Source organism: Microcaecilia unicolor, unplaced genomic scaffold (genome assembly GCF_901765095.1).
Source record: "Microcaecilia unicolor unplaced genomic scaffold, aMicUni1.1, whole genome shotgun sequence".
NCBI classification, from domain to species: domain Eukaryota; kingdom Metazoa; phylum Chordata; class Amphibia; order Gymnophiona; family Siphonopidae; genus Microcaecilia; species Microcaecilia unicolor.
This window is the reverse complement of record NW_021963571.1, coordinates 1,047,153-1,061,323: the sequence shown is the minus strand read 5'-3', so window position 1 is coordinate 1,061,323 and position 14,171 is coordinate 1,047,153. Positions and strand designations below refer to the sequence as shown.

Below are 14,171 nucleotides of genomic sequence, written 5' to 3'. Positions count from 1 at the left end.
TATATTGTTTTCACTGCTTTTGGTAGTGCATTCCATAGTTGTGTGCTTATGTAGGAAAAGCTGGTTGCGTAAGTTGATTTGTATTTGAGTCCTTTGCAGCTTGGGTAGTGAAGATTTAGATATGTTCTTGTTGATCTGATTGTGTTTCTGGTTGGCAGGTCTATGAGCCCTGTTATATATCCTGGGGCTTCGCCGTAGATAATGTTATCCGGAAGGATTGTCTTGGGAAATAGTCTCTTAACCTTCTCAGTTTCCATAGTGTTCTGAAGCACTTTGATGTTACTGCTGATATTTAACTGCCCAGTGATAGATGTTTGTTGAGAATAATTCCTAATATTTTTAGTTGTGTTTTGATTTGGTATGTTTGATGATTGATTATGAAGTTTTGGTAAGATGTTGGGTTGTGTGGGCTGGATAGTACCAGGAATTTGGTCTCTGTTTAGTTTGAGTTTGAAAGTTGTTGCCTAGTTTTCCATGAGTTCCAGGCCTTTTTTAAATTTTCACCATTATTTCTGTGATACTGTTGTGAAAAGGTATATAGATGGTGATGTCGTCTACATATATGAATCGGTGGAAGCCCATGGATGCTAGTTTTGTTCTGAGTGGCGCCATCGTTACATTGAACAGTATTGGTGAGTTTGGAGATCTCTGTGGTACCCCACACTCAGAGATCCATGAGGTTGATACCTGGTTAAACATTTTTACGATGTAGGATCTGCTTCTTAGGAAACCATTGAACTGTGCTGCTACTGGTCCGCTGATTCCCATATAGTTTAGCCGGCTCTGGAAACCTGGAAATTCAATGCTGAAACCTGGATATCGCCCTCATTGAATTTCCAGGCATAATGCCAACAGCAGTCAACAAAACGCTGAACACTGCCGGCTCAATATCAACCCTGTGGCTACTAAAGCTGACTTGCCCCCTCCTTCTACTGCTAATATGACTTCCTTACCCTTTGCCACTCTATCCCAAAGTAAGCAAGACAACTACACCAATACTGGTACTATCTTTCGACATCCCCTCCCATCCAAGAACTGCAATATTTGGTGGTGGTGGAGGGAGAGGAAGGTGGGATTCTGGCTCAGTGTTGGCTGCTATGGGATGATGGCACCACCTGGTGGTTGCTGCTGGTACTGTCTGTAACAGGGCTCAGGTTTTGTCAAAGCAATGAGTTTATTGTGTGTGCAGACATATCCCAACATGCTTTAGGTTGCATACAGCAAATAGCCAAGAATCAGAGAAGTGTAGTACTATATGTTGTAACACAGCAGGGTGGGTTTAGAACTCAGAGCTCTGAAAGAGTGAGAGAAACAGGTTATGAAGGGGAAGGAGAAAGGGAGGGAGGGAAGAAGGGAGAGGGGCTGCAAAGCAGGCCCAGAGGGAAGGCAGCAGTTTAACATGGGATGCGTCACTGGTGCCAGTGATTTCACGCTGGATGCTTGGAATGCGTCACTGGTTGCAGCGATGAACTGTGGCTTAGGGTCGCAGCAGTCGGAGTGGTTTGGCTTTACAGTCTCCACTCGGGAAGAAGAAGGGGTAGAGTTTCTCAGAGAACGAGCCAGTAAGGGTGTGGAGGTGCTCCATCATTTCTGCGTCGTAAAAGGACACCCGTCCAGCCTCGTAGTCGAGGTAAACACCCACAGTGCTACAGGCAACCTGCCCAAAAGTCCAGTAGCCATTGTCTGGGGTGAGGACGAGCCAGCCTTCCCTGTCCACAGACTCCTGGGCCACCCCGATGTCCCAATCCGGCTGGTCCCCCACTTCCACCTCCCAGTAGTGACAGCCTGAGGAGAAGCCCTGACAGGCCAGCACACAGGCACAGAACGCAAAACGCCTGGGACTCTCAGGCCGTGGCTGAGACGTGTAGCAATACCGGGCACTTGTCCCGTCTTCTGATAGAACCAGGTATGGGTTAGCCGAGAGAGGGTCGAAGGTCATGTCCGCCGGTGCTGTAAAGAGAAAAGAGTACACTATGGGATTGTCTGCCACATCCGGCTGGACTTGGCTGATTCTCGCCGCATTCAGAGCTGTACATGCAGACACACACGTGTTCAAACACAGATGATGTAGACAAGAGAACATGTGCATGTACACACAGACACACCGGGATACATAGACGTGCAAGGGAGATCACACACAGATGCACAAACAGCAGTGTGACCCTTACAAGCCCACACACACACACACACACACACACATGAGACACACACAGATGCACATTTACTGCCTGACACAAGCTTGACTCTGCACCTGTGGGGGAATGACAAAAGTGCAAGTGAAAGCCAGAGGAAGGGAGGGGATGTGGTTAACCCCATCCCTGCTGCAACAGTGGAGCTGGCAGTGCTCACTACAGACAAGACAAACAGAAGCAGAGCATGCAAACCCACGCTCTGTCACATGCACACACATACAGCCCTGAGTCACACACCTGGAAGGCAGGCAGACACTTTCCTCTGAGCCCTGTTTTCATGGTATGTGTGTGAATGGCGTGTGTACACGTATCTGTCTATATTTGTGTGTTTGTATGTGGGAATCTTTATGTGTAAATGTAAGGCGAATTCTTAGTTATTGAAATAGTTAATTTTAACTGTCATTGTACTGTCATTTGATGTGTATTAATTGATTGCATTGATTTATTATTGTAAGCTGCCGAGAACCTGAAATGTCTAGCTAAGGAGGTATAAAATGCCATGTGACATTCAAAGGACCATCAGGGATTAAACTGAAGTTCTTCGGCTCCAGAGTCCCTACCTGTGTCTCTTCCTCAGGTGCCTGAGGTCTAGAAAGCTCAGGGGCCTGAGCTTGTAAAGACTCTCCTGTATCTCCGATACTAGTGCAGTGACTAAAATTGTGTTATAATGTGTGTGTGTGTGTGTGTGTGTGTGTGTGTGTGTTAGAGAGTGACCGAAACCAGGGTTCTCGGTTTTGACCAAAACCGAATCAGCAGCCAAAATTTGCCATGCAGTTTCCACTGAAAACGAAGATGAAAACAGCACGTCCTCCACTCACACAGACAGCGGGTTCTCCCAGGCCAGCCGCCACCCTCCACCACCCGATCACCCTCCCTGGGCCTACCTTTAATTACCCTGGTGGTCTAGTAACCACTTCTGGGCAAGAATGATTCTCAAGTGGTTTTTTCCCTGCTGGTTCTTCAGCCAAAATGGCTGCCAGGACTTCCCGCGGCAGCCTTGTGAGACTGCTGTGGGAGGTTCCGGCGGCCATTTTCAGATTGCTACCAAAATATGCGACTGGAGATTGGAACCAGAAGAAGCAGAAGCCAATCTCCAGTCACTTATGTTGGTACATTCTCAAAACGGTCACCAGCACCTTTCACGGCAGGCTCTTGAGGCTTTCGGGTGGTGGGGCGGAGAGTGATCGTGGGGAGTGGGGGGGGGGGGGGCAGAGTTCTGGCTTCAGACGAAAATACACTGGCATTTTTGGCTGAAACCTAAATCTGGATTTCGGGTCTATTTCGGCGCCGAGTCCGAAACAAAACCCAAAATTTAGTCGGTCTATATTGTGTGCACATCTGTGTGTGCCTGCACTTATGGATGAGTGTATGTACATAACATAAGTACATAAGTATTGCCATACTGGGACAGACCAACGGTCCATCAAGCCCAGCATCCTGTTTCCAACAGTGGCCAATCCAGGTCACAAATACCTGGCAAAAAAGTACAAAACATTTTATGCTGCTTATCTCAGAAATAGTGGATTTTCCCCAAGTCCAATTTAACAATGGTCTATGGACTTTTCCTTTAGGAAGCCATCCAAACCTTTTTTAAACTCTGCTAAGTTAACCGCCTTTACCACATTCTCTGGCAATGAATTCCAGAGTTTAATTACACATTGAGTGAAGAAACATTTTCTCAGATTCATTTTAAATTTACTACATTGTAGCTTCATCGCATGCCCCCTAGTCCTAGTATTTTTGGAAAGCGTAAACAGACACTTCACATCTACCCTTTCAACTCCACTCATTATTTTATAGACCTCTATCATATCTCCCCTCAGCCGCCTTTTTTCCAAGCTGAAGAGCCCTAGCCGCTTTAGCCTTTCCTCATAGGGAAGTCGTCCCATCCCCTTTATCATTTTCGTTGCCCTTCTCTGCACCTTTTCTAATTCCACTATATCTTTTTTGAGATGTGGCGACCAGAATTAATATTCGAGGTGCGGTCGCACCATGGAGCGAAACAAAGGCATTATAACGTTCTCATTTTTGTTTTCTATTCCTTTCCTAATAATACCTAACATTCTATTTGCTTTCTTAGCCGCAGCAGCACACTGAGCAGAAGGTTTCAATGTTTGCTTGTACGTCCGTGTGTGGATGTATGTTGGTGTGTGTGCTTTCGTGTCCTGCTCACCAGGATGAATTAATGACCTCATCTTCTTCCAGGCCGCATACTGCAGGGGCCCCTTGAAGACTCCATGGCTCAGGGCCTCTGACACTACAGACCACTCCCGAGGCCCTTGACTGCACCTGAAGTAAGAGAGAGAAAGAGACCCACAAATCAGTGTGGACACACTACAGGTAACAGGAGGCACCACACCTGATATGGGAAGGGACTTGACTTACCTGTCCTTCAGTGCCACAAGATCCTGAGGGAGCAGAGAGAGGGGAACTGTTAGAAAGGAAGATGCATGCTGTATCCATCATACAAAGCTATACCACATTGTCTCCATTCTAAGTTTCACACTTCCTTCGCCCTCCCCTCAATCCTTGCAAGGGTCCCTGAGGTCCAAGATCACAAAACCCTCTTTCACCTTCAGTAAGATGTCCATGTCCTTCACCGCCAGTTTGTCCTGGTACCGCTGGATCTCCTGACCCAGTGCGGTCTTCTCCTGGTGCAGATCCTGGACCACCTTCTGCATTTCTCCCAGAATCCTTTGCTCCTCAGCTTGAAGCTGTACCAGCAAGGCCTCCTCCTCCTCCTCCAGGAACTTCCTTAGCTTCTGGTATTCTGACAAGATGTGCTCCCTCAGCTTGGAGGCCTCCTCCTGCAGGGCCAGTAAAGGGGAAGTCATTGTACTGAGGAAGAAGATACCCTCCCTCCCCCATCGATCCCACACACATTATAACATTGACCAGTATAGAGCAACTGTCATACATACAATTATACCAGAACAGCTATGGAAAATTATGTTCTCCTGTAGGCAAAATGGCTGTTCTTAACATGCATTTCTGGGCCTGGAAGCCAAGGTTGAAGAACTCCAGGAAATTAATGGTATTTTGGTCAAGGATCAGGTTTATCAAACCTGTAAGAATACTTTACGGGTTTTTAAATTTCCCTAAGTCTCCTTTAATAGCTCCCGTGGATATGTTACATAAATATATCTGAGAAGTTTTGACGATACCAGCAGACTCTTTGCCACTAATTGTAAGAGCTCAATATCTCACTCTGTATTCATAGACGGTCGGTAGCCCAACTGTTTGGGGAAGCTAAAGGGGGCGGAGCTTACCTCCATACGCTCTGTGGCAGCGATGTCAATGAAGAAAAAGACACTACAGGCTCGCCGCCAGCTTCTCCCTTCTCTCTGCACACAGTGTCCCGCCCTCGCGGAAACAGGAAATGCATCACCGCAGAAGGCGGGACACTGTGTGCAGAGAGAAGGGAGAAGCTGGCGGCGAGCCTGTAGTCTTTTTCTTCATTGACGTCGCTGCCACGGAAATAAAAGATCAAAATGCGCGGGGCGGGGGGGGGGTGGGCTACATCACAAGCGGAAGTCCACGATTGGGCTGGGGAGGCTTAGCCTCCCCAAGCCTCTTATACCGGGCGCCTATGTCTGTATTTGTACGAGAAAGAGATCAGTCTGTAATGAATATTACTGAATTCCTGGAATCCTCCCTTGGGGTTGTAACGCAGAGGTCCATTTGCCCTGGAATTGGACTGACCTTTGGTCCTCAAGTCTTTTTTTTCACGTAATAAATGAGAAATATTGTAGCTCAAAAGTTAAGAGTACTTCCTGACTTGCCTAAAATGACCCGGAAGTGACAGCAGCAGTTCCTGGCATTGTGGCCCAGGTCTCAGGCATTGGGTCTGAAATTGAATTTGCAGTTTCCTTGTTCTTGTGTATTATTATCTGAAAATAGGTCATTTATATTTTTCCTGCCTAGGCAATTGATTGAATTCTTACAGGCCATGGCCAGAAGGATGCTAGGCTGCATAGAGAGGGGTATAACCAACAGAAGAAAGGAGGTGTTGATGCCCCTCTACAAGTCGTTGGTGAGGTCCCACTTGGACTATTGTGTTCAGTTTTGGAGGCCGTATCTTGCTAAAGATGTAAAAAGACTGGAAGTGGTGCAAAGAAAAGCTACGAAAATGGTATGGGATTTGCATTGCAAACCGTACGAGGAGAGACTTGCCGACTTGAACGTGTATACCTTGGAGGAAAGGAGAAACAGGGGTGACATGATACAGACGTTGAAATAGTTGAAAGGTGTTAATCTGCAAACAAACCTTTTTCTGAGACGGGAAGGCGGTAGAACTAGAGGACATGAATTGAAGGAGAGCAGACTCAGGAGTAATGTCAGAAAGCATTTTTTCACGGACAGGGTGGCGGATATGTGGAATGTCCTCCCACGGGAGGTGGTGGAGATGAAAACGGGAATGGAATTCAAACATGCGTGAGATAAACTCAAAGGAATTCTGTTTAGAAGGAATGAATCTATGGAATCTTAGCGAACATTGGGTGGGAACACTGGTAATTGGGAAGCAAAACCAGCATTGAATAACCGGGCTTAACGCCGATTCCTGGATTTAGCCGACCTGCCTCCTGTCTGGTGACTTGAGCATCGTGATTGTGTCTATAATTTAAAGTTTATATCCTTTCCTTAATTGATTTTTCCTTGGATCTAATTTATTTGTGGGCAAAATTTTCAATGAATATTTATCTTTTGTTTTTCCTATCGATATGACATTTCTGTTATGTGATTGTATACTAAGATATTTTCAATAAAAACAAAGTTTAAAAAAACAACAACAAACTTTTCTGGTTTCCAATATGGCTGCCACATGACCATATAAGGAGTATTGAACATGGCTGCCACAAGCCCACCTGTATTCCATTGCTGCCTCTCTCTTTTATTTGGGTCACTCTGTTTCACTGACTCCCATAGTCTCTCTCACTTGAAAGTTCCCTTCCTCTAAATTAAATCACACCAGTGGGAGAACCAGAGACCCTCCCCTGCCTTCCTGGGCCTTTGGACAGCAGCCTCTGTATGCCCATCAGTAAGAATTGCCAGGCTGTTCCAGGTGGCCAGAGATAGGCTGGGCTAGGCCTCAATTTACAACCTCCCAGGATCTGGAGTCCTCTGCTTTCATCAGGACATATATAGTGTGAGGTGGTGGACAGGCCCTTTTTGGAAGGCCACTTGTTCAGGCCCAGGTGCCCTGGTCACGTCCGAGACATTTTTCACTGCAATTGTCCCTCAGCTACCTATTTAATTGTTTCAAATTTGTATGAACAGCATTAGCATCATAACTATTTCATTTGAATGTCCTAATGCTCCTGTTAAGGTGTTTCATTAGTATTATTTTATTTGTTCAGACCAGAACCGGCTAACGCCGATAACGGTAACATGTAAGCCACATTGAGCCTGCAAAGAGGTGGGAAAATGTGGGATACAAATGTAACAAATAATAATAATAATAATTATTATTATGTTCACAATGTATTATATCTACGTTATTTGAATGTTCTAATGTGTGCTTAGTATTTGTTTATTGGTATCATGATGTCATCGTATCATATCTATGTTATCTGAATGTTTTTCTGTGCCGTCTATTATGGTACTGTTTGTATTGCACTGTCATCATATTTCTCTTATACGATTGTTTTACAGTGCTGTTAAATGTGTTATTTGAATGTTCTTCCATAAAAGCCCACTAAATAAATAAACAAAGCAGTACCTTCAGGTTTTGGATTAGCACCTGCTGCTGAGCGTGAGCATCCTGGACAGACTCCCTCTGCTTTTCCAGCTGAAGCAGGCCCTGCCATAATTTCTCCTGGGAATTACACAGACATGTGAGATAAGTCTGCAGATAATCCAGGTTCAACTCCATCTCTGGCCCACCTCCCCTCCTTCCCTCCCTATCACAACTCTGAGTCAGCACAGAGCACAACCAACACCATAGAAGGGAAAGGGAAATGGGACTTGATATACCGCCTTTCTGAGGATTTTGCAACTACATTCAAAGTGGTTTACATAGAGGCATATTTTCAAAGCACTTTGGGAGGCTAAGTTCCATAGGTTTCTATGGAACTTTGGGAGGCTAAGTGCTTTGAAAATGAGCCTCATAGTATATTCGGGTACTTATTTGTACCAGGGGCAATGGAGGGGTAACTGACTTTCCCAGAGTCACAAGGAGCTGCAGTGGGAACTGAACTCAGTTCCCCAGGATCAAAGTCCACTGCACTAATGTCGTTTTTCTAAAGAAAGACCGAAAAGGGTAGGTCTCTTCAGCCTGGAGAATACTGGGAGGAGAAATTATAGAGGATTATAAAATCTTGAGTGAGGTGGAACAGATATATTGGGAAAAGTTTGCACATTAAAATAGTAAAGGAAAGGGGAAAGGACTTGATATCAGGGGCATAGCCAGACTTTGAGGTGGGAGGGGGCCAGACCCCAAAGTGGTCCCCTTCCCCACCACCCCCCATCACTGCCCACCCACCCACCCACTGCCGCTGCTGCTACACAGATCCAACCCCTGCCAGCTGTAGCACCACCACTGCCGCCACCGCATATGCCTTGGTTGGCAGGGCTCCCCAAACCCCGTCAGCGGAAGCGTGTTTTCCAGCGCTGGTCTCCGACGCTGCCACATTTCCTGCCCTGCTCTCTCTTCCCCTTATGTCATTGTCCAGCATGCTCGTTTTAATGAAATTGAGCATGCGCGTGTGCTCAGTTTCACAAAAATATGCGTGCTGAATATGAGGGGAAGCGAGAGCAGGGCAGGAAATGCAGCGGTGCTGGAGACGAGCGCTGGATAAAACGCTTCAGCTGGTGGGGGTTGGGGACAGTGGCGTAGCCACATGTGGGCCTGGGTGGGCCAGGGCCCACCCACTTAGGGCTCAGGCCCACCCAACAGTAGCACACATTTAGTGGTAGCTGATGGAGATCCCAAGCTCTACCAGCTGAAGACTTCCCCCTGATGGTAACAAAAATGCTAGTCTCCACGCTACCGGCATCTGCACATGCTCAGTTTTCAGCGCATGCCTGCTGCAGACTGCCAAGGTTGAAAGCAGGGCCGCCGAGAGACTGGGCCGGGCCCGGGGCCCCGCTCCCCAAGGTCGCCGCCACCGTTCCCCCCTGTATCCCCCCTCCCGAGGTCGCCACCGCCACTCCCCCCTCCACTCGCCTCCCTCCGTCTGCCACCGGGCCGGGCCCCCTGCATTGAAATCACAGCACCTCTCACCTCCATGTGAAAGCGCTGCAGGCAGCAGATCGCCTCCCTTCGGCCCTCCTTCCCTCCTTGTGTCCCGCCCTCATCTGACGTAACTTCTGCGAGTGCGGGACACAAGGAGGGAAGGAGGACCGAAGGGAGGCGATCTGCCTGCAGCGCTTTCACTTGGAGGTGAGAGGCGCTGTGATTTCAATGCAGGGAACCTGGCCCGGTGGCAGACGGTCGATGACGGAGGGTGGGTGGGACTGCAGCGCCGGGCCCCCTTTGGAGGCCCGGGCCCGGGGAATTTTGTCCCCCCGCCCCCCCCCCCCCCCCCCCCCGGCGGTTATGGTTGAAAGGGAAGGGAAATGGGACTTGATATACCACCTTTCTGAGATTTTTGCAACTACATTCAAAGCGGTTTACATATATTCAGGTTTTCTCACCAGCTGAGATAATTTTTTGGTTTGGGGGGGGGGAAGAACACTTGGTGCCCACCCAGTTCTTGCCTAGGCCCACCCAAAATCTATTTTCTGGCTACACTCCTGGTTGGGGACCCCCGTCAACCAAACCAGGGGCACAGATTTAGTTTTTGGGGGACCCAGGCCCCCATGGCCCTACATAGATATGCCACTGTTTGATATACTGTCTTTCTGTGTTTACCATCAAAGTGGTTTACATGTAATATATAGGAACTTATTTGGTACCTGGGGCAATGGAAGGTTGTGGGGTCCTTTTACTAAGGGGCGCTGAAAAATTGCCTGCGGTAGTGTAAGCGCGTGTTTTGGGCGCACGCAGATCCTTTTTTCAGCGCGTCTGCAAAAAATGCCTTTTTAAAAATTTTTGCCGAAAATGGACGTGCGGCAAAATATAAAAATTGGCGCGCATCCATTTTGGGTCTGAGACCTTACCGCCAGCCATTGACCCAGTGGTAAAGTCTTGCACGTTAACAAGGCGGTAATGACCTACCCGCGTCAAATGCCACTTAGCGCCGTAGTGGATGCGCACCAGAAAAAAAAAAATTTCAGATGCATGTATTGGGCGCTTGCCAAAAATGAAATTACTGCAAGAGCCACGTGGTAGCCATGTGGTAACTCCAAATTGGAATGCATTGGGCGAGAAGACCCCTAAGTGACGCCCAGAGTCACAAGGAGCTGCAGTGGGAATTGAGCCCAGTTCCCCAGAATCAGAGTCTGCTGCACTAACCACTAGGCTACTCCTCCACTAGCAACATTCCATATAGAAGCCTGCCCTTGCAGATCAGCAACGCGGCCACGCAGGCTTCTGTTTCTGTGAGTCTGACATCCTGCACGAACGTGCAGGATGTCAGACTCACAGAAACAGAAGCCTGCGCGGCCGCGTTGCTGATCTGCAAGGGCAGGCTTCTACATGGAATGTTGCTAGTGGAATAGCAACATTAACATTCCATCTAAAATCTCCAATAGGGAAAATGAAATGGGACTTGATATACTGCCTTTCTGAGGTTTTTGCACCTACATTCAAAGCAGTTTACATATATACAGGTACTTATTTTGTACCTGGGGCAATGGAGGGTTAAGTGACTTGCCCAGAGTCACAAGGAGCTGCAGTGGGAATTGAACCCAGTTCCCTAGGTTGTCAGGCTGCTGCACTAACCACGCAGCAGGCCGCCCACTGGGGGATTTGAACTCATGAACTCTTTAACACAGGGTACAACCAGGCTCTACCTGGTGTCGGGTGGTTCAGTAGTATTAAAATAAGGGGACACTCCATGAAACCAACAGGTAGCAGATTTAAAACAAATTTAAGGAATATGGGTCCATATTATTATTATTTTTTTTTTAATAAAATGGATAAATTAAACCCAGGAGTTCAGGGTCAGGCCTTGTGTAGTCACCGGTACTAAATATTACCAGTGTCTGCATAACTTCCTGGATCGCCCAGGCGCTAACCAGCCAGGCCTGAAGCAGTCAGAGGAGGATATTCAGTGACACAGTCTGGTTAATTGCTGCAGAATATCCCTCCTGACCTGCTCAGCCGCTCCTGCCTAATGGAATCATTTTATATATTTATTTATTTATTAGGATTTATTGACCGCCTTTTTGAATGAATTCACTCAAGGCGGTGTACAGTAAGAATAGAAGTAACTAACTTGTTAGTCTCATTCACACAATGAGTGACTCCTGCTGCACATACTGCAGCTGGACATGTTTATCCACTCCTACCCTAGCTGAGATAATATTTAACCATCTCTCTGACCTCATGTGCAACTTTCTTTAAATTAGTCACCTTATTCTCCAACTCCTCTTACTCTCTTACCAATCTATAGGTTCCATCTTTGCTTATACCCTATGCTGTCTATTAAAATGTTCTATTACGTATTGTTGACATTGTAAGTAGTAACTGTGCCATACTTTGTATTGTTATTTGAATATTTTTACTGCTGTAATTGTCTTTTGCTCATGTTTGATCTATTTTTACTGTACACTGCCTTGAGTGAATTCCTTCAAAAAGGCGGTAAATAAATCCAAATAAATAAGTAAATAAACATGAGCAATAAACAATTACAGCAGTAAAAATATTCAAAAACAATACAAAGTATGGCATAGTTACTACTTACAATGTCAACACAATACGTAATAGAACATTTTAATAGACAGCATAGGGTATAAGCAAAGATGGAACATGTAGATAGGTAAGAAAGTAAGAGGAGTTAGAAAATAAGGTGACTAATTTAAAGAAAGTTGCACATGAGGTCGGAGAGATGGTTAAATATTATCTCAGCTAGGGTAGGAGTGGTTAATACCAGGCCCCGTTTTTTTTTTTTTAAGTTCGTCCACAATTAAGCTGTGGAATTTGTTTGCCAGAGGATACAGTCAAGAAGGCGGACAGGTTCCTAGAGGGACAGTCGGTTAACAATTATTAGCAAAGGCCTGTAGGCGTGGGGTGTGGCTACCTCTAATTTCTGGGACTTGGCAACAAGAGAATTTCTTGATAGAGTTCTGCCGGGTATTACCAAGTGACCCAGGATTGGCAGATAAATTGCTAAGCTTGAAGGACCTTTGTTCCGAGCCAGCATGGAACGTCTTATATTATTCGCATAGTGAGAATTGTAAGTGGTGGGATTGGAACCTGCATCTGCTTGTATCCGAACTCTGCTAAAAGCACTAGGCTGTCACATTGTGAGATATGGGGCTGGAATTTGGGTCTGTAGGTGTCACGGCTGTGTTATCTCACTAATAAACTGTCAAACGGAGATGGGGTGGTGGTGGTGGGATTGGATTCTGGCTCTGCAGATGTCACAGCTCTGTGCTTTCATATAGACAGCCTCCTCTCTTTCTCACCTTTATCAGCTCCGCAGCTTCGTGCAGGGGTGTCACTCTGTGGCCCTTGTGTTCCTTGGAGACCCCACACACCACACAGAGGGGCTCCTCGTCGTCCTCGCAGTACAGCTTCAGCTTCTCCTCATGCTTGGCGCACACCGGGGTCCCTGTGGAGACAGGGTCTACGCGCAGGCTGCGTACTCGTTCAGCGATGCTGGCCAGCAGCCGGTTGCTCTTGGGTGGCAGCTGGGGGCAGGTCTCCCGGCACAGCGGGCAGGTGTAGGCACTCCCAGCACACTCCCAGCAGCGGGTGATGCAGACTAGACAAAAGTTGTGTTCGCACTCCAACCTCACAGGGTCCTGGAAAAACTGCAGGCAGATAGGGCAGGTCACCTCATCACTGAGGCTTTCCACCAGCACAGCACATGACTTGACCATCTCTCCCAGTACCTGTGCAGGGAAGAAACCAATATTAACCAGTCAGCCCCGCTCTCTTGCAGTTTCTAGGAGACTTCCAGTGTTGTCCGTGTCCCCTTCCACTTTCCTTATAGCCACGTGGATGTCTGTGCATGGGGGTGGGGGGGAGTACCTGAGCCCATACGCCAAGCCCCCTCGCTGCCCATCTTCAAATCCTTACTCAAAGCCCACCTCTTCAATGTCGCCTTCGGCACATAACCATTATATCTCCATTCAGGATATCTAGACTGCCCCAACTTTACATTTCGTCCTTTAGATGGTAAGCTCCTTTGAGCAGGGACTATCCTTCTTTGTTAAACTGTACAGCGCTGCGTAACCCTAGGAGCGCTTTAGAAATGTTAAGCAGGTTGTAGTTCCATGTCCCCCTCCCAACTTAGAAGTTGCACCTTTCATAACTCAGCCCTTGCCCATAATCACTTCACCCCTCTCCAATAGCATCTCTCCTGAATGAATGAGCCCCTTTCACTTCATCCCCTCTGATAACATCTCTTCTTACTTGCCCCTTCTCCCACTCACTCCCCCTCTCCCTGCTGAGTCAGACTGAGACCCTCCACACCCGTAGCCTATTTTAAATTCGCCCTCCAGTTGTTGTCCTCTCGCTGACTCAGAATGAGATGCTCTGGCTCTCGGTTTCAATATCATGACTGATAATTAGCTATTTTTGTTTGGGGAGTGGGGGGGGGGGGGGTTCGGTACCTGTCCTTCTCTCTCCATGTCCATTGGCTGGGGTAGGGTGCTGCTGCTTGATATTTTGGGGAGCTGGGACACTCCTGCTGGTATAGCACCAGCTAATGCATTAGAGAGCATCTTGTCTGTGCATAGGACCCCCTGCACTGTCAACAGGAAATGTGTGAGTTTGTATTTTGAGTGTACGTGCCTGGAGTACAGATTTCAAATCCTCCTTTGAAGATTCTTATTGGGTAGTTTTGAAACTTGAGAAACACCTCTGATGTACTAAACTGTACTTCCACAGAAGACACTGTATACTGAACTGTATACTATGTGTGGGGA

At 47.2% G+C, this 14,171-nt stretch overlaps 1 protein-coding gene across 1 annotated transcript; it reads right to left on the bottom strand.

Moving 5' to 3' along the window:
* Positions 1-1,178: 1,178 nt before the first annotated feature.
* On the bottom strand, positions 1,179-13,927 carry LOC115459448 (nuclear factor 7, brain-like). The gene is made up of 7 exons (XM_030189269.1): positions 13,857-13,927; positions 12,705-13,133; positions 7,912-8,007; positions 4,766-4,999; positions 4,578-4,600; positions 4,366-4,481; positions 1,179-1,950 (listed from the first exon to the last, which is right to left on the bottom strand). The coding sequence occupies exons 1-7, from the start codon at positions 13,878-13,880 to the stop codon at positions 1,478-1,480; spliced, it is 1,395 nt and encodes a 464-aa protein (XP_030045129.1). The 5' UTR covers positions 13,881-13,927; the 3' UTR covers positions 1,179-1,477.
* Positions 13,928-14,171: the final 244 nt, after the last annotated feature.

What these genes read in the sequence shown, in the direction of transcription:
- LOC115459448 (XM_030189269.1), bottom strand. Translation starts at nt 13,880, where the DNA reads ATGGACATGGAGAGAGAAGGACAG. An exon ending in AAGCTGCGGAGCTGATAAAG is followed by an intron (nt 8,008 to 12,704) that starts GTGAGAAAGAGA and finishes TGTAATTCCCAG; the next exon opens with GAGAAATTATGGCAGGGCCT. An exon ending in CTTGTGGCACTGAAGGACAG is followed by an intron (nt 4,482 to 4,577) that starts GTAAGTCAAGTC and finishes CTCTTACTTCAG; the next exon opens with GTGCAGTCAAGGGCCTCGGG.